Here is a 20,984-nt window from a genome sequence, read left to right as displayed (position 1 = left end):
AATTTAAAACAAAAAATAAACTGAATTTTCTCCCCAACAATAGTAGGTACTTTTCGAATTATTCCGTGTATTATGCAACAATTATAAACTAAGGATCGACGAGAGAGCATAGGACTCCCTGAATCAACGTAAGCGACGTTGCCTTTCTCTGTGCACGGCTTGAGTTGAAGACGGCTGTGAGAAGAGAGATAAACTCCGTCTCAATATGCGTGTGAGATTCCAACACGCTCTCTAAAGTTTTCTACTCCTAAAAGGAAACGACCAAGACTAAGGATAAAAGTGTTTTACAACATTCTTATAAAACCAACGTCCACAGCATTTCAAATCGCAGTTAGAAATGGTATCCCTCACGTATTCAATGAGGAGGAGCAAATCGCTGGTAAGAAGTGGTATTACAGCTTCATGAAACGCCATAAGGACATCTTCTTTCGTGAGCCTCAAGCAACATCCTTGACAAGGGCACAAGGGTTTTCTAAAGAAAATGTCAAAGAATTCTTTGAAATTTAGAAAAATACTGTTGACAAGAATAAAACTGATGCTACTACTATTTTTAATATCGACGAGACAGGCGTGAGCACCGTACAAAACAAATGTCAGAAGGCGATAGCTGAGAAAGGGATGCGTGCTGTAGGTTCGATATCGAGTGGAGAAAGAGGTGTAAATACAACTGTTGTGTGCTGTGCAAGTGCTGCAGGCATGTTTATTCCACCCCTGATTATTTTCAAAAGAATGAGGTTGTGTAATGAATTGAAGGTTGGAGCTCCGCCTGGAAGTTCAGTTGATGTGTCAGAAAGCGGATGGATAAATTCAGAACTATTTGTTAAGTGGCTTTGACACTTCATTGATATTGTAAAGCCAAATAGGGAGAGAAAAGTTCTTCTCCTTCTTGGTGGCCATTCTACCCATTCCAAGAACTTAGAAGCATTGGTAATTGCTCGAGACGCTGGAGTTATTATGCTTCAGTTACCGGCACACAGACAACGCATCGACTGCAGTCATTAGACAAGTCTTTTTTCAAGCCTTTCAAAGGTTACTTCGTAGCGGTACTGTCTAGCAGTAGAAAAATGGCTTGAACAAACCCTGGCTTGAGGGTCACTCAATACCAGATTTCACAATTAGTGATTGAAGCATATGGCAAGGCTGTGACGATTGAGAATTCGTGTAATGGATTCAAGTGTAGTGGTGTATGGCCAGTTGACTCCTTAATCTTTGAAGAGTCAGACTTTTTGCCAGCAGAATGCCTCAACACAACTTTAGATAATAATCAAGATAGTGAATGTTTGGATCAAGAGAACACTAACATGGGTGAAAATTAGCCTCTTGGTGTTGAAGTTACCTCACCTAATAGGTCAGCAAGTTTAACTTCAAATCTGAATGTTCCAATTGAAATAATCTCTCCACTTCCAAAACCAACCAAAAAAAGAAATGGATCTAAACTTGAAACTAATTCAAAAGAGCAAAAAGCAGTTATATCAACCAGTAGCCCCTACAAAAATGGAATTCAACTAGCTCAGGAGCTGAAACTGGCTGAAGAAAAGGTAACAGAGCTCCAGATGAAAATTCACAAACTTGTGTGGCGGAGCAATCCAATTAACAATTTTATACTCAACCCCTTCAGACCCGGCGAACACCGGTATGTACACAAGCTTTCATCGCTTGCAATCGCTTCTTTTAGTGTAGTAGTACATTTTGCACCGTTTGTGCATGCACATGGACTCATCCCTCATCGGTTGTAAGAGCCACTAGCACCATCTGTCAGAAATACGAAACATATAGGAACAATTCGCGGCTTAAACTTAACCTCAAGCGTCTAGTTACAGTGAGTGTCATTTCATTTCCATATTTTCCTTGTTTTTTCAATGTTATAAGAAAGAAATTGCATGTACTATATGAAAAATATAAGAACCGATATACTAAATGAAAAATATAGTGAATTCAGTAATTTGCCTCTATAAAATTTCGATCCAAAGTTGATGTACATCGGTATGTACAATCGGCTCCTACTATTGCTTATGATAATACACGGAGATGTACATATGGTATCAGGTTTAGTATGACACATTCGTTGAATTTTTTCAGATATATGTTGATGGATAGAAAATGAATAAGATGAAAAGGAAATATCACCTGGATAGATCTGAAGATGTAGAAGAACTATAAATTTGATAAATAATGGGGATGTATCTGATATTGGAGAGATAGAAATGGATGACGATGAATATGAGTTAGTACAAGTGTGCAATCAACCTACAATAAGACCTGGAAATGATATAATTCCTAGGAATGATCATTCAGATCAAGATATAATAGGAGAAAATCTAGATGAATCCAGTAGTGATGAAGAGTCACTGGCCACATTGGCGGCCAAGATCATCTCTGATAAGAAAAAACCGAAAATAGATTGGACGAAAACAAGATTCCAGACTATTGATATTTAGTGGAATCCCGAAGAAAATAATATAAGTGCTACAGAGCCTCTTTCTCCACTAGAATATTTCTTGAGATATGTACCGGACACCATGTTTGAAAAATGGCCACTTAAACCAATATTTATGTTATGCAGAACAATATAAATTTCAGGGCTACGAGTGCATCAGAAATGAAAATTTGTTTTGCTCTTCATATTATGATAGGCTGCCTGAACAAATTTCCGCGAATTCGTATGTATTGGGAAAAATCTTTACGTATCTACTATCTTGAACTTTTGCATTGTATCCCTGTTTCATACCATATATACATGTAGATGTACTTTCTATTTTGAAAAATGAAGATGCAAAAAAACATCACAAGATGCATAAACTTACTCAATAGAGGCCTCTGAAAGGAAAATCAACCCAAAATATTTTTTTCTATACACCACAATAATTCAGGTCTGAAGGGGTTAATACAGTCCGCTATAAGAACTTTCAAATAGAATTTGGATTGATCCGTAACACTTATTGTACTTGAGGCCTATACTGCAAGAAGTTCAAGCTGTAGACAAATTGTTTGAAAGCAATAATATTGATCCAACAAAACTACATAGAGATTTGATACATTTAGTTCAATCCATAGGTCGCCGCATTGTCAATCCAACGGCAAAGGTGCCCAACTAGCAATTTCATATTTTGTAACTGTTGCCAAAACGTTTTGAATGGTAATGTTATAAAATATCCTTGGTCTCGGAAATGTTTTCAATGCTTGTATACAACAGCTACTAGCGTAAAATTGGCACCATTTTATAAAATACATTTGTCTCCGTAGGAATTTCATAAAGCCTTCTAGTAACGTTACGAAACAATTTTATAAACATTCTGGCTGCTGCTAAAAAATTCATTAACGACATTATAAAACAGTTTCAATGAATATTTGCATAATACAGTATAAAATGTAATGGTTATATACCTAATATTTGGGAATCAACTAAAAACTGTTTTATAAGAGCTGTATAACTGACTTCATTAAACGTTCTGAAGTGAAAAAACGACATGCATTGCCATCTATAAAATCAAAATATTTTGTAATTGATGCCTACAGTTTCAATAAGTATATATTAATATAATTCTTTAGGAATGAGAAGACATAATACTGGAATGTCGGTTGGGTTTTCTCACTAGAGATTATATTCGAATCATACTTAGTTATGAAGTTTGAGACATATTTCATGATGACCGAAATGAACTTATGATGCAAATGAAATTTTATCGTGAAATCGAGCATAAAAATAATAGATTATTAACGCGCCACCTATTCACAAATGTTTTCAGTAAAAAAATAATAAAAAAAATTATCAAAAAATTAGGTTAGTGAATCTGATGATCTTTTTTGTAAATGAAACATATCTATATTTGATCTACGCATCAATTTGAGTGAGTTTTCGTACTTGGGCGGTTGTAATCTTCACATATCAATGATTTTCATCATTTTAATTCCTCGCCATTTCCTACCACCACAAATGATGTAATTTTTCAATGGCGTCTTCTTATAAAATAATTCTGCATCATCGGCAAGCTTTTTAAGATAACTTAGCTATTATATAGTTACTATAAAACATTCTGATATTATTTACTTCAGCACTACCTCTATGGTGAGACAGGACCGAACTGCTTCCGAATCAGTTTTTCTACAACATACCTTATACGTATGAGTATTTTCGATTCCGAGAAAGGACTATACCTTCTATTTCATAACTCATTTCTGATTGTTTGCTAAAAACCGGTTGCTATCTCTAATTTTCGAATTTTTGGCTGAAAATAATGATCTTAAACGATATGGTTTGACTCACTGATCAAGAATCCGTGGTCGAAATTGATTCTGTCCGGCCGACCGTGTATCCGATAACTGTCGAACGGAATGAGCTAGACGGTTGAAATTTTCAGAGTATGTTCGGCATATAGATATCTCGGTTAAGTTCGTTAATGATGAAAATCGGCATACTGGTTTCGTAACAGTTTCATCATAAGAATCTATTAATATCATTTTCTAATCTAGCAAGCTAATACAGATATGATTTTTCGAATTTTCAATAATTCATCGTACTTCATATATGTTTTCACGTCGAAATTTAACGTATGTTCTGTGATACCATATAGACATGGTCTATGTGTGATACAGATAGAGACATGCCAAACTAAGTTCATAGATATTAATTGCTGGCACTATGAATCAGAGAGAGTAGAAATAAGTGGGAATATTAAATTATGATTCTATGGCATGTCCGCTTATTGAAGTATATGTCATTTTAGAATAGACTAAGGCCGGACTTATGCTGCCGGAATGTCTCTCTGAATTCATATTCTCAATTCATAATCTGAATTCTGGAAGCTTGCAAATTCTAGATATTAATACTCCGAAAAAATCAGAATTTGTGAGGTGAATAGTGGATTAGTATGGAATTATGTGTTTTCTTAACTAATATTATGAATTGAGAGTATGAATTCAGAGAGCCATTCCGGCTGTATAAGGCCGCCCTTACAATGATGCTCTGTCTGTTCTTTCAGTTTTGAATTCTTGGAATGTTAATCATTCTGTTTTCGAAATTTGAAATGATTCGAATATGCTTCAGTTTGAAACAAAGCTCTATAAACAATATGTTTGTTTTCGTTACTCCGAGAACACCGATTTTGGTCGATTTTGCCCAATATCGAACTTATCCGAGATATTTATCTTCCAAATCTACTCTGAAAATTTAAACTGTCATTCCGTTCGACAGTTATCCTGTTCAAGGACGATCGGCCGGACAGAATGGATTTTGACCACGGATTCCTGATAGCGAGTCGAACCAAAACGTTTTATACCATATTCAACCAAATATTCGAAAATTACAGACATTTAGGCAAATTGATAAGCACTCAGCTGTTCCGATGAACAATTGCGCCAAAAATACAAAATGTGGGAAAGCTTACTCCGAAGCTGCTCTTAACAACTTTTCATTAAAGCTTCGGAGTAATTCCTATTAAAACTGTCGAGTATGTCGATCAATAGAATACGGTCCTGTCCTAAGGATTTCAGATTTCAGCGAAACAGTTGTGAGTTCCAGTTGATCCAAATATTAAAATAATAAGGTTGCTTAGATCACTTATAGAGCATTATTGACTACTGTTTGGCTAATTGACGATCTTTTTACGGCCTTATAAAGCAAGTCCTCATGGAATAAGAAATATAATTATGATTATGTGATAGTTAAACTTCTTATTGTAGTGATAGTCTTAGAGAAATAGTCTATTGTCTCTCGTGATAGTGATTGGGTCGCAGCAATTTGGCGCTACTGAGGAGAGGAGGTGAAATCCATAGATTATTCTGGAATAAATATACCGCGTAAACTTAATTTAACATAACCTAAAATCAAATTTGTTCTGAACTGCTTGGCAAATCTGAGTGCCGACTGTGACGAGTGACCTGTTTAAGTTAGAAAAGAAAATGCAAGGTAAGTTGATTGAGAGATTTGCACCAGTGATTCAATCGATAACTAGGTAAAGCACAGACATGGAATGTCCTTAATTTAATTTACCGAATCTTCAATAATGATTCACTGTAAAATACACTATGGTAAATGAATGAGTGCATAACATATTTGTGCTTTTTGATATGAAAATGATATCTTAGAGTTTGTTACCTACATTCTTTCTATATTACTGAACTTCTTTTAGACATGTTCAAGATCGTCCAAACTATCGAAAGGGGCTTGAAACAGCTAACAATTGTTCCTTCGGGATGGGAGTTTAATAATCAGCTTCATTGGCCAAAATTAGGGGCTGAGAAGCTGATCAGGACTGCTAATTCCTTACCAGAAGCAAACTGGTTCACAATGGCTTGCAAATTAAAAAGGAACCACTTATTTAACTATGAAATTGCTGAAGAGGAACTAAATCGAATGTTGGAAAATGACGATACTGAACAAGAGGATATTTTAGAGGTCCAGACTAAAAAGAGACCGAGCGTGAAGCTGCCAAAGTCCATATCTAGCGAACATAATTTTAATGAATTGGCCAATAAATGTATGGTGAGTTATTAATTCTTATTAGACAAATTCAAGCGAGTAACAGGAACATCAGAGGGGTTAAGACCGATCCCTTGCTATCAAAACCGATTGGTTATGTATAGCAATATATTGGTCTTAACCGATCTGTTCCGGTTATTTGCTTATATTCGACTATTGTGTATCAATGATTCTAATCATAATCCACTTCTATTCAATATTTATAGTTGAATTAACAAATGTCTTCTTGTATTGCAGTTGACTGCTTCTTTGGAAGATTCTAGGGTGAAATCTTCAAAAACAGAGTTGGATACTGAAGTACTCCTACCCCAAAAAACAATCCAGCAAATTATACCAGATGGATTAAGAACAGAAAAATCCTCTCTAGATGCAGAATTGATGGAAAAATTTGAGAGCTTGATAATTAATCAAGACATAATTATGAATAACCAGAAACTAATTCTGGAAAGAGAAGGTCATTTATCTTATCTAGAAAATATAATGCAACTCCTTGCCAAATTACAAACCAGTATAGATGTTATGGCTAGTCATTCAATTAACAATAACTGTACATGTAACACTGCAACTCAGAATAATAATAATATTGATGATATCTTTTTCGAGCCAATAGACTCTTTAGCGGTACTTGAGAAACTGGAGGCCAAATTGGCTAATAAGAAGGAAATGGAAGACTTAATACAAAAGTTTAGTTATGTATGTGGAAGAAAGGGATGTGGAAATGGAACCAATAACTGCTATATTTTGGTGGACAAAATATTCTCTAGAAAATTCATGACTCTATGTTCTTGGGCTGGAGGTGCTAAAGATCCTGGAAAAGAGAAAATTCCATTCAAATTTTTCAAAAATGTTATCGGATTATTTTTTCGTGTTGTGAGACTCTCCGATGAAGATTTTACCTTGAAAAATTGCGAAGAGTTTTTCAAGGCTGTCATCAGAAACTCAACGAAAAGGAATGAGAGTAGCATGACACGAACATCAAGGAGCAAAAGGAGGCCCAAAAGTCTTTCTTACAAGGTAATGAGAGAACTTTTTTCTTGGCTATATTTTTGTGGAGAACTGATTTATGAATGAATTCACATGTGAGTAGAGTACTGACATCAATATAGGGCTCATTCTTTGTCTGAACATAATGCAATCTGACATCATTCTATGCATATACAATACATTCTTCATTTCAGATTAAGAACCCAAAGATTGAAGAAAGTAATGTTATGGAACTAAATGAATTAATCATCAACGAGGAGAACTTTCTAAGTAGTTATGTGAGTTATATAATCAAACTTTGGGAGTTTCTTCAATTTTCTTTCTTTTCAACTTTGTAGGTTCTGGTTGGAAATGAGGATTCTACAGGAGTAACATTAGAAGAGATGGAACAGGTGAATGGAGAGGATAGTGAAAATGAATGAGTGCAGATTATAAATTATTAACTTATTTTATTTGAATATTTTGTTGATTTTTAGTTTACAAGATGAAAATTATTTATTTTCATGTAAAGTGTGCAATAAAGGAATAAAAAAAAATTCATCTCTATATTTAGTTGCTACCATTTTGCACTTAACATCCGTAGTTGAATAAAGTTTTAATGGCTTTTGATTATTATTATTAGTTTTGAAAATATTTAAGAATGATGATTTTATTGGAATTTCAAAAACTTCTTGTAAATTATCACCTACAGCATGTCCACAAATGAGAGGAGTGTTATTTATCAATATGGCATACTCCATTGCTACAATATCATCATTGTGAGTAAGAAACCATTTATTACGATTGTCTGCCGATAATGAGAACTGTTTCAATTCTATTTTTGAAAAAAATCCTGAGTCGTTCTTGCTTTTTAAAACAGGAAAAGATGTGCAATATTTTTTAGATTCATTTTCACATTGTATAATTTCACTCATCCTTTTTGCAACCTGAGCCAGTGGGGAATTTCCATTTCGTAATAAATTTTTTATTTGATAAAGTCGACTTTCGAAAGGGTATGCATTGAAAGTCGTCAAAGGTCCATACCTTCTTACTTCATCAACTAAATGAGTGAGATTATGAACATTACTGGTAATATAATCCTCTCCATAAAAATCTCGATAATATTCAACATAATTATTGAGTAATGCTTCAGCCAAATGGAGAAAATGCACATAATATTTAGTTGAGCATATAGTTATAGCACAAAAAAAATTAAGAAAATGTTGGTACACATCAAGAGGCAATACATCCTTAAGTATTACTATACTTAAATAATGTAAAAAAGTATGATATTCGGAACCTTTCCAATGGCATAAAACATTTAAGCCTCGTACAGCTCTATGAACTTCAGATGGTAGCTTACATTTCTCAAGAAAATGTGAAACGTCAGTAATATCTTTCGCACACCATTTAGTTTTATAAGTACCAAAACTTCCATCTCTCCATCCCAATAAACACCTTTTCATGACACCCAGATCGATCAGATGAAGAGAATCACTGACCGGAAAATCTTCAACCATATCGATGGGCAGTAAACTTAGAGGGGTATCTTGTTTATGATGGGAGCCATATAATTTTGCATGAAATCCAGCATTAGTTCTTTTTTCACAACCTATCGTAGGAAAGTAGACTGTATGGGAAATGTGTGAATATTCTCCAACTGTAGTACACTTGAGGCATCCATGTTTACTATTGAAGTTCGTTACTCCTGAAAGATAAAGAAAATAATCATTCACCCTTTAAGTTATATACCTATCTTGGCCATTGATGGTCAATTATAATAATTACCTTTGATGAATGCTCTAGCCGGTGAGTCACATACAAAGCATCTTATTTTAACAGTAGTGTTGTTTCCGTTGATTATCAATCCTTCCGAAAGTATTGGTTTGGCTTCTTCAACAAATGGTGTCAAATATTCTGCCAAATTTGAAGGTTTTCCCTTACCACAATATATACCTATTATCATGGGTTTAATTTCAGGAAGTTCATGAATGTTGAAAAGTATAGGCCAGAATTCACTTCTACTGCTTTTGTATATGGGAAGACCATCCATACTAATATTCAACGAAATTTTCTTTGGAAGATTTTGAATTGATGTCAACATTTTCTGTAAAGAAAATTGTAATCCATGGTGCCAATAATGGCCATTCTCTCCAATTTTAACCATAACAATAGTGTGATATGTTTTCAAAAGTGTTCTGGGATCATGAGGTAGAATGTTCGGCATCCTTCCATTCAGGTATCGAAAGAGCACTCTTAATGCTGAGTGTGAAATATTAAATGAAACTGCCCATTGCCTTAAACGATTCCTAAATTCTGCATTTTGCTCAAGTTCCAGTACAGAGTCGCAATCTTCATTTGACTCTAATTCTATCAACCAATTACCTCTTACTTCATCATCACTTGTGACTATGTCAGTATTATTATTCGACAGGTCCACCACTGTTTGTGGGTTCTCAGTTGCTGTGGCTTTGGTAATCGAGATAGCAGACGTATTTTCGCTCATTGAGATTTCAGCATCTGCAGATTGTGTACAGTCTATTGATTCAACATCTTTCTGTAGTGTCTCCTGATTCCCAGCACTATATGTACTTGTATTCTTCATCATATTTTCATAACACATTTTCATTCGTCTTCGAAATGCACCACTTTTTTTGATTTTTTTCCACTGACTTATATCGCACATAATGAAGAATTATTTTCAAAATAGGTAACCTAACTTAAAATTTATAGGTATATTGTTTTATTATTGTCGTAGAAATACGATACAACAAAATAGTTATCAAGTGGTTACCAAAACAACTATTTACTCATCGAAACGAAATCGTTGCTAAAGGTACAACAATATAACAATTTTTTAAGTGGACGAAAAGCAACTTAAAAGTATTTCTTTAAGATATTTGTAACACTATCTGCCTTATCACCATAATAAATTAAAAAACCACTAAGCAACAAATCAGTTTTATAGATTGTATTATTTTATAAGCTAGGTATCGACACACTTAAATGATAACTAGGCAACTGTTTCATAAGATATTTTATAATTTCGCTTTACTAACGTTGTCACGATAACTCTATAAAATTCTTCAGCTATTCGCAACAAAAAAGTATTTATGTAGGCTTAATATAATAAATTGCTATTATTGAAAGCATTTATAAGATACCTTTAAAATAAAATAGTCACCAAACATTCGATTTATAAGACAACTTTGCTCGTTGGGTGGATATTTCAAGAGAAAATTTAGACATAATGCCTTACATGGGATACGCTTTCGAAACATATTTGATTGGATATAATCTCCAACCCGATGTCGTAACTAATTTAAGGCAACGATGCATCAAATTCACCATTGCACTTGTAATGGAATTACGTTCAAGGATGCCACTTAATTTTGAGCTCCTTGAAAAAATTTCGATGTTTTCGGTTGAAGAAACCTTGAAAGTAATAAAACCATCAATTGTGGAAATTGCTGAAGAATTCAAAGTGGATGAACGAACAATTGAGAAGCTTATTTCTCAATGTATTGTATTCTGCTCTATAGTCACCAACGGCGGAATTAGGTACAAAATGAGAAGTTCTGGCTCAGCTGAACTTACATCACAGGCTGTCTTCCATGCTAACTTCGGAACCTACTTGGATGATATTTCCATACTCCCCCAAATAACAAATCATAACGAGTGGGTTAAACGGCCTAAAATGAACGATATGTTCAAGCAGAGGACTCAGGCCGCTAAAATCGTCTTTCAACCAATAGTTTTTACAAAGGTAGCGAAGATGGCTCAAACCCTTATGACTAGAACGTTGGGGAACGTACAGGAGTGCTTGTTTACGAGGCCATCATTTTCAGGTGCCACTCGGAGGACCATCACACAGAAGATGAAGGACTACTTAAATACAGGGAACTCAGGCACCCAATACTCCAAAGATCCTTCAACGTTAAGATCAGCACTCAGGGAGAAAAAAGATAAAGTTATGAAGGCTCTTTCAGTGAAGGATGTTGAGGTCATAGGAACTAGAAAGTGGCTGATAATACAAGCGAATACCTTGACTCCGTCAGATTTGTTCTTGAATGGCGAAGGAAAAAGTTTTTTTTAGGGTACTGTAACTGTATTCTTCTTATGCATGTTTTTTGAATTTTTTTGCATTGACATGATGTTATTCCAGCGTTATAGTAAACTGTATAATGGAGAAACAATGTCCATATAAAATGGAATTCCCTATCTTCCACGGAGGAGTTCTGGAATGAAGTTATGGAATATAGAGATGCAGCTGATAATAACCCTTTTGCTGAGTTAGGTCAGTTTGCAGTGTCCATTTTAACATTGCCATATTCCAATTCGGATATTGAACGAGTATTCAGCCAAATGAGTTTGGTTAAGAACAAACTTCGAAATCGACTTGCAGTGACAACCCTGAATGCCATTTTGTATGTCAGATTTGGTTTGAAGAAGGCAGGAAAATGTTGTCACTCATATATAGTTCCTGACAATGTTTTGCGCTCCATCGGTACAAAAGAAAGTTATGCCGCGGATTCCCAACCATCGACGTCAACAGATGATGAACTTGACATCTTATTAAATATAATGTAGTAGATATTAAAATATTAAATAACTGACAATTTTACTGATTTTTCTTTTATAGCCCTATAAAACTCTTATAATATATCAATCTCCTGGATCTATATAATGTCAAATTGTGAATAATCAAAGCTGACAATATCTCTTCCCGAATACTTAATCTATTTGAACAAAATATTTAGTTCAATGATTTGATTGCTAAAATTACGACAGTTTTTTCCCTATGAATTGGGGAATAACTACCGACAACTTCGTGTCTCCCCTTCATTATCCTATATGGGAGACACGAAGTAATGAAAGTTCTATTAGCATGGACGATAGTCACCTCCGGTGGGTACTAGAACCATGTTCATCTAATGCACGTCATGCTGGAAAAAAAAAAACATGGTTTTGTGGTATTGAAGGACTATTAGTCACGTCAACGTCTAGTTAATTGTCAATGACATGACAAGTGACTTATATATACGATACATTCACCTTGAGTCGTTCCATAGGGTTTTGGATGGAATGTACCGTCATGTTCGATCACTGTTGATCGAAGGTACGAACGCCGGAGTTGCGCAGTGGATTCGTAGATTACATTCAAATTACGGCGACGATTATGGCGATTTACTACGTAAAGACAATTACCGCCACAATTTGTGGCCACCAAGAGCCGAAAACAATTTAACAGCTTATTTATCAATTTTTTTATTAATCAAGTGAGTTTAATAACCGAATGTAATAAATGAAACGATGAATGATGATAGCATAAAAATGTTCTTCCGCGAGTAGTTTCCTCACATACAATAATATCATTCACCCAGGTTCTAATTCTGTAGAATCTAATTATGATCTTGTGATGTTGACTCCACTCGAAGTTTCTTCTGTCGTAGAAAATGTTGAAATAACTATTGATTACTTTCTAAAGAACCCGGCTGAAGAAATTTCAGGAGGCTTAACCGCTTTGAAAAAATAGGCGACGTAGGAAAACAAGTAGCTGAACGACGATGACTCAGATAAACTAAATGAGTTTGTAGAAAGTAATATTAAATCGTTTCGTCTCTGTATAGATCCAAAGCCATTAACCCAATAGTGCCTCAGTAAAAACGGACTCCTTTGAAATCAACCTGTTAATAAGCGTATTCATTGATCCTTTAATTATCTCCACAAGAACAAACTATGTCTAAGCCAACAATTCCTATGGAGGTCACCACTCAACCAGCTCAGAAGAGACCAGCATCTATGATGGTTGACCCTGACGATGGTACTGAAGTGGTAATTTCAAAGAAGTGCAGCACCACACACAGACAAGAAGGTCAAATGCTTAAAATTCATTTTAGAATCTGTTGAGGCCAAAATGCCATTTTTGTTATTTTTCCTATAAAGAAATAATTGTAACGACAACAGCGTATCACAGCGTACAACAGTGCTGTTTCAATCCCCCCATGGATCTGTTCGATCGAGCGAGTGAGGAGTCGGTTGCTCTTCAGCTCTCTAAGAGTACGTACGTTAATAAATTACAAATAAAATTAACTACGAGTTTCAATACAATTTCCCCAAGAATTTATTTTCCATTACCAGTGATACAGTCCACTAACAATCTAAGACCGAACATAATTTGGTCCATACGAACCGATGCAATAGGAGAATAAAAGTCAGACGAAGACGACGCCAGTGCAACAGCCACCTGCACCTGCTTGCCCGCAAAGAAACAACAACAGAGAGCATCACAACCTCGATGAGTCGGCGTTGGAATCCTTTTCCTGAGTGAGTCCGTTCCATTTGTCATTATTCTTTCTATCTGTATTACAATTTACAATTACTTCAATATTTCATTTCACAATGGCAGAAACTGATTATCTTAAAAAATTAAAAATGAAACGTTCCCAAATTAAGGCGAAATTATCTCGTATAATATCATATTATAATTTTATCGACAAAGAGAATTTGTCTGAATTTGTTATAACTCAATTGAAACTACGTTTGGAGCGATTCGACTCAACATTACAAGAATTTTCAGACGTACATTCAGAAATAGCGTTAATTGACGAGAGCATTGATCCAAATGAACTCAACAATTTTGAAATAAATTTCTATGACATTTATGCAAAGATTAGTAACATTATTTCTAATTTCAATAAACCAAACAATGATAGATTACTCGTAAACAATCAGTCAAGGTCAATCTCACCTCACCGGCTACAAGCAATGGGGCGATAAAGGCAAATTACCCCCACTCAAATTACCGTCATACAGTGGTCAGTATGAAAACTAACTGGAATTTAGGGACGCATTCAAATCCCTCATTCAAGAAAATGAAACATTAACAGATGTACAGCGTTTTTATTATTTGCGTTCTTGTCTTCAGGGGAATGCTGCTCAAGTCATTCAATCAATAGAAGTAACAGCGTCTTATTACACTATTGCTTGGCAGCTTCTCGAAGAAAGATTCGAAAATAAAGCATCAATTGTGCATAACCATATAAAATCCATTTTTGATCATCCTGTTGTTTCGAAAGAAAATAGGGTACAATTAAGGTCTCTTTATGATTCTGTTACAAAAAATCTACGTTCGTTGAAAACATTGGGAGAACCTGTTGAGTATTGGGATACTTTGATCATTTATATTGTTGCTAAAAAATTCGATCCAATTACTCACCGTGAATGGAAATCTTTTGAGACTCGAGGCAATATACCAAGTATTTTTGATCTTAATAAATTCTTAAAAATGAGATGTGAACTTTTGGAAAAATTAGATGTTAACAAATCCGAACTTTCTAACGATAGTCATTCAAAACTAAACGGTGAAAGTTATAATAAATGCAATGCTAAGCATATACCGAAACCAAAAATATCAAGTAATAGTTTCGTAAATACAAACATCAGTTGTTATTAGTGTAAAGGCAATCACACAATTCACAAATGCGATCAGTTCTTGAAACTACCAATTAACCCGGCGATGGACAGGTGGGGTCTTATAAACCCCACGCACATTTCAGCCATCACTATTTCAGTATTTCTTGCCTACCGCGGCCTAGCGCCCCAGTAGCCTCCAGTTGGATATTCCGCTATGCAAATCAAAGCGCATTTCAGTTGTTACGGTGATTTAGGCGAGTCCACATCTGTTCAAACTTGTCTGGGGTCCACTTGACCCCACCTGACTGCTTACGTAATAATTTTCTACAACTTTGGTGGTGAGTAAATTTGTTACTTTCGAACATATTTGTGGTAAAATGATGTTAATTTTCTAGAGTTATGACCGGTTACAGTTATGAGAAGGAACAAGAGCGTCTTGAACGACTTTGGGAGGAGCTGAATGAAGACTTGGATAACGAAGCTTTCATTGAATCAGAAAGTAACGTCGCGACAAACAAATAATAGTTATTCTGAATAACTATTATTTGTTTGTCGCGACGTTACTTTCTGATTAACTTTCTGAATAACTTATTCATCACAATTGGAATTCATCACGTGTGTCTTATGTGTGTCATACGTTTCAGAGTGTGTCTTAGTGGAAGTTACCTGCCCGACAGTGCTTAGTGCGCAACCCAACTGAGGACGAAGTCGACGGACTTTTAAACGTAAATTACTCCGAGCCTGGACTCGTCCTGTTATCATGGAGAAGCAGGTTCAAGAGCTTACCCTGCTCATAACTGAGCTCAGAAAAGAACTTCAAGAAATAAGAAGAGAAAACGCGGAATTGAAGGCGAAAATACTGCTCCAAACAACCTACGGAGCAGAATCCCCGAGCCCACAGTTTAGCGATGACGAGCTAAACAGCGAAACAAATGAATGGAGACAGACTCCAAAAAGACTGAGAAAAACCCCACGTCAAACAGAAAATAAAATCACCCAAGCCAGAAACCATTTCGCCATCCTAGAGGACGAAGAAATGGAAATTACGCCCCCACAGACCCAAACAGAGACTGAGACAAACCTCAGACCCCTCGGCAGTCAACGACGGAACAGAATAGAGTTCCCTCCCATGCCAACGAAAACAGTGCCTCTCACTGAAGCCCTAAAACCCCAGGTCATCCCAAGAATTCCACCCATCAAGGTGAAAAACACGGAATCTTTCCCGGCAATCGAGAAACTTGCCAGAGAAAGAAGTATCAAAATCAAATTTGCGAAGCACACCAACCAGGCCTTGCAAATTCACTTAGAAACGGCGGAGGATCATAGGAAGCTGACTGCCGGTTTGAAAGAACACAACCAGCAGTACTTCTCGTACACGCTCCCAGAGGACAAGCTCCTACGAGTTGTCATTAGGGGAATTCCTGCCCATGAGACAGAAACATCTATAAAAGACCAACTGAGAGATAAAGGCTTTGAAGTAATTGAAGTGACACAGCTTTACAAGCGTATCGATGGAGTTAAACATAACTTCCCCATGATGTTAGTGAAACTCCCAAGAAGCGAAGCAAGCAAGGAAATTTACAACCTAAAATTCCTGGGTCACTTCAAAATTAGCGTTGAAACGCAAAAGACCAAGCACTCGTATAAACAGTGCTTCAGGTGTCAACAGTTCGGGCACACGCAAGGGACGTGCCAACTAAATCCCAAGTGCGTCAAGTGCAGCGGAGAACACTGGTCTTACGAGTGCGAAAAACTAAAAACAACCCCGGCGGTCTGTGCAAACTGCGGACTTTCACACCCAGCAAACTACCGTGGCTGTAAAAATTATCCGGGTAACTCAAAGAAGGAGAAAACCCAGCCAAGGAAGTTCGAATCGAACAAAATTGTGGAGGGAATATCCTACACAGACAAAGTGGCCCCGAAACCGAAACCAACCCAAAACAAAGAACCATCCATGACAGAGATGCTGGCCCAAGTCACATCTCTACTCACAAAAATAGTAAGCAGACATGCAAAATAGAAAGCCCACATCTCTAAAAGTGCTTGCATGGAATGCAAATTCCATTAAAAATAAAATTCTGGAACTAGGAGATTTTGTCCAGGAAGAAAATTTCGACGTCATTCTGCTATCTGAAACGCATTTAAAACCAGCTGACACACTGTCACTCCCAAACTACCGCTGTTACCGAAGTGACAGAGTCATCGGAAGAAACGGCGGCGTTGCTGCATTACTCAAATCAAACATTGAACACGAAAGAGTACAAAATTACGAAACGGAGAATCTGGAACACGCTGCGGTGAATATCACGATCATCGCAGCTTACAACTCCCCGAATAAACCTCTCCTTCCGTCAGACCTGGACCAAGTTTTCCCCTCGACCAACAGGATCGTGCTTGGTGGTGATCTGAACGCGAAACACGCCATATGGAACTCGAGAACCACGACGACAAGAGGAAGGATACTCGCCTCTCATTCCACGACCAACAACTATTCTGTTGTTGGTCCTGAAACACCGACTCACTATGGCAGAGGGAGACCCGACGTCCTAGATGTCTTCATACTCAATAATATCGAGTATTCACCAGAAATCCACACGAAGACAGCCCTCAGTTCAGATCACAACCCAATTATATTAAAATTGGCAGATTGGCACGATACTCCGACATTGCACACGGAGAGGTTTATAAACTGGAATAAGTTTAATGAATTGCTAACCAGCTCACAACCTTTGGAAGATCTTACAAACATAACTGAAATTGATAATGCAGCAAAAAGACTGACAGTAGACATCCAAAATGCTATAACAGGATCGACGTCGACAACTTCAAAGAAATCCCCGGATAAAAACAGCCTCCCTCAAGAGATAAAATACTTGATTCGCCTCAAGAACAGAGCCTTACGCAAAGCTCAGAGGACCATGAACCCCATGGATAAAAGGGAGGCAAACCGGTGGACAAACAAGGTGTAAACCGAGATCCAGAATTTCAGGAACGAAAGATGGCAAACACTTTTAGAGAACATTAACGAAGACTGTGACAACTCAAACGCCCATCATAAGCCAATGTGGGATCTTATGAAGCGAATGGGCAATAAAAAGAATAGATCACTACCATTACACGGACCAGGCCGTATTGTTCACACAGACCAAGGAAAGGCAGACGTTTTCGCTGATAGATTAGAACTCCAATTTTCTGAGAATGAAACCCCGGAAGACGACGTTGACTTTGAGGAAACAATAGAGAGAAAAGTAAGGAAAATTCTACGAGGACAGTGCGACTCAGCGTTGAGACCAACTAACGCAGATGAAGTGCAGGAGGTTATAAAGAACCTAAAGAAAAGAAGCTCCCCTGGTGAAGATGGTATTTCCAATACGCATCTGAAAAACGTACCAGTAGAATTTACACAAAACCTTGCCACATTAATCAATGGCATCTTCCGACTACAACACTTCCCAGAAGTGTGGAAGAATGCCGTTGTGATAATGATTCCAAAACAAGGTGACGACCCAATATTTCCTCGAAGTCACCGCCCCATAAGCCTTTTACGGACTATGGGAAAAATCACCGAGAGAGTCATCCTTAGAAGACTGGAAGAAGAGTTGGAGGAAAACAACGTCATTCCAGATGAACAATACGGCTTCAGAACGGAACATTCGACAGAGCAGCAAGTCCTCAGGCTAACGGAGTCAGTGATCCAAAACATTAATAGGAAACACACATGCACGGCCACATTTTTCGATATCTCGAAGGCTTTCGACAAAATGTGGCACGATGGTCTAATGTACAAGATGAACCAAGCAGGCATTAATCTAAATTTAATCAAGATCATTAAAAGTTACCTCACGTCCCGGACCTTCCAAGTAAGGATTGGCACTTGTAAGTCAGCAAAAACCTCAATTAAAGCTGGAGTACCACAAGGAGGAGTACTCTCGCCGAAGTTGTACAACATTTTCTCGTCTGACATCCCAAGAATCTTTAACGAAGATGTGAAAATTTTCACATACGCTGATGACACTGCTGTACTTGCCCATTCAAGGAACATGAACCTTAGTGGAAGATACCTTCAGAGTGCCACAGACGACATCCTGAAATGGATGGAAAAATGGAAGGTGAAAGTTAATCCAGCTAAGTCGCAAGCAATTGTTTTCAGCAGAAAATCAGGACTACCAACAAGTCAAATAGAGATAAATGGGGAAAAGATCCCGTGGATCAACAAAATTAAATACCTCGGTGTGATCTTTGACCGCAAACTCACGTGGAAAGATCACATCGACGCAATCAGAAAGAAAGTCAGTCAGAAAAATGTACAACTTCATCCCCTATTAGCGAGAAATAGTCAGCTGAGCTTGGATAACAAACTGAGACTATACAAAGTTGTTATAATACCAAGCATCCTTTACTGCTCCACAGCTTGGGGTCAAGCTGAAAAGTGCCACAAAAATAAACTGGAAATATTACAAAATAAAATTCTAAGGAAATTAACAGATGCCCCTTGGTTCATCCGAAACGCCGACATCAGACGAAACCTAAAAATGGACACGATTTCGAAGCAAATAAGACTCCGAAATAGGAAGCTGTTAGAAAAACTAGAGTTTCACTCAAACAAGACCCTGGAAGATGCCCTTAACTACGATCCGCAAGGCCCCTCGAAAATAAAGCGTCCCAAGTTAGCGCTTTTAGAAAACGGAGAAGAAAGCTAAACTCCGTCCCAATAAGCGTGTGAGACTCCAACACGCTCTCTGAAGTTTCCTTCTCCTAAAAGGAAACAACCAGGACTAAGGATAAAAGTGTTTTACACTATTCCGATAGAAACCAACGTCCATCTTCAAGTAATAGTGATTAGCTATGTCAGCCAGTGAAAAAGAAATTCTAAAACGAGAACCGTCCCTGAACAGGTTACCGTACGAAACCGTTAGGAACATCTTGCGCTACCTAACAATAAGAGCACAAGAACTGGAGCCGAAAACGGAAAGCCAAACTGAAGAAGAATACCAAAAACCGAAGAAGAAAGCGAAAACCACCAGCACGCCAATGACGATTGAAACAAGCACCAGTAACCGGTACTCCCGTCTCACGGAAGAAATGGACACCGAAGAAAAAGGATTTGAAGAATCGGAAGAAACAATGGACAACGAACCAGAAGAAAACGACACCAGCGATAAGAACAATGCAATACAAAAAAGGAAGTATTCAACAGTTAAATGGTTAGGCGAGCAAGAGGAAAAAATGGCTCATACTCCAATCACCATCAAAAAGAAAGAAGACTGGTGTTACTGCAACTTATTATTGTTAAGTTATTTATTAGTTTAATTCAATTTAATTCCTAATTTCGTGCTCGTTTAAGATTCCACCCAATATATGTTAATCACATTTTCACGTAACATATGCTGGAGGATATGACGGATGTCGAGAAGAAGTCAGTATTCACATGGCATTCGTCCGATGAACTTCATATATTTTCCCAAATTATTAATAATTGAGTTTTCGTGAATAATCCACGAAATTGAATATCAGCGAAAGTGACTATTTCGCGAGTGAGTGTCGAGACGAGGATTTCAGCCTTACTGTGAAGCCGCAGGTAGGCAGAAGTCGATACTCCGGCATTCGCTTTTCTTTTCTTCTCATTTTTTTCATTTTTCATATTTTATTTCTTTTCTTTAAGTTTCAAAGGCCCTTGTCGTGCCAACTGGGCTAAAGTAGAGAAGTTGATGAAACTCAAGAAAATCAACTACACCAGAGCAACCTCAACACCATATGGTATTCGAGTACAACATCAATCCATCGAAGACTATAGAAACCTCAGAAAAAAATTGGAACAACATGATATTCAAATGACCACCTTTACATTAAGAGACGAGAGACCACTGAAAGTTGTAGCGAAAGGCGTTCCGACTGAATTATCCATCGAAGAAATCGAAAATGACCTGAAAGAACAAGGGTACCCAGCAAGGAAAATCACACGGATGAAGGGAAGAGAAGGAAAAGAACTGCCCATGATCCTGATAGACATCGATAGGAAATATAAATCAATCTATGAACTACCGAAGATAAGAGGCATAAATGTTGAAATAGAGGGACTAAGAAGAAAAGGAATCATCCAGTGCCACCGTTGTCAGGAGTATGGTCA

General features: G+C 37.0%; 2 protein-coding genes across 3 annotated transcripts; one reads left to right on the top strand and one right to left on the bottom strand.

Annotated features, from left to right (window-relative positions):
- The first annotated feature begins 6,207 nt into the window (after positions 1–6,207).
- Positions 6,208–8,002, top strand: LOC123676874. 2 transcript variants are annotated; one of them, XM_045613134.1, is made up of 4 exons: positions 6,208–6,481; positions 6,716–7,492; positions 7,657–7,740; positions 7,801–8,002. In XM_045613134.1, exons 1-4 carry the CDS (start codon positions 6,287–6,289, stop codon positions 7,882–7,884), a joined length of 1,140 nt encoding a protein of 379 aa, XP_045469090.1. In that variant the 5' UTR covers positions 6,208–6,286; the 3' UTR covers positions 7,885–8,002. The 2 variants fall into 2 exon arrangements, with proteins under 2 accessions (XP_045469090.1, XP_045469091.1); XM_045613135.1 differs by having other exon boundaries at positions 6,716–7,557; positions 7,657–8,002.
- Positions 7,948–10,662, bottom strand: LOC123676871. The gene is made up of 2 exons (XM_045613128.1): positions 9,230–10,662; positions 7,948–9,149 (listed from the first exon to the last, which is right to left on the bottom strand). Exons 1-2 carry the CDS (start codon positions 10,125–10,127, stop codon positions 7,954–7,956), a joined length of 2,094 nt encoding a protein of 697 aa, XP_045469084.1. The 5' UTR covers positions 10,128–10,662; the 3' UTR covers positions 7,948–7,953.
- Between the last annotated feature and the right edge of the window lie 10,322 nt (positions 10,663–20,984).

This window comes from Harmonia axyridis, chromosome 3 (genome assembly GCF_914767665.1).
Source record: "Harmonia axyridis chromosome 3, icHarAxyr1.1, whole genome shotgun sequence".
Taxonomy (NCBI): Eukaryota; Metazoa; Arthropoda; class Insecta; order Coleoptera; family Coccinellidae; genus Harmonia; species Harmonia axyridis.
This window is presented reverse-complemented; position numbering and strand designations above follow the sequence as displayed.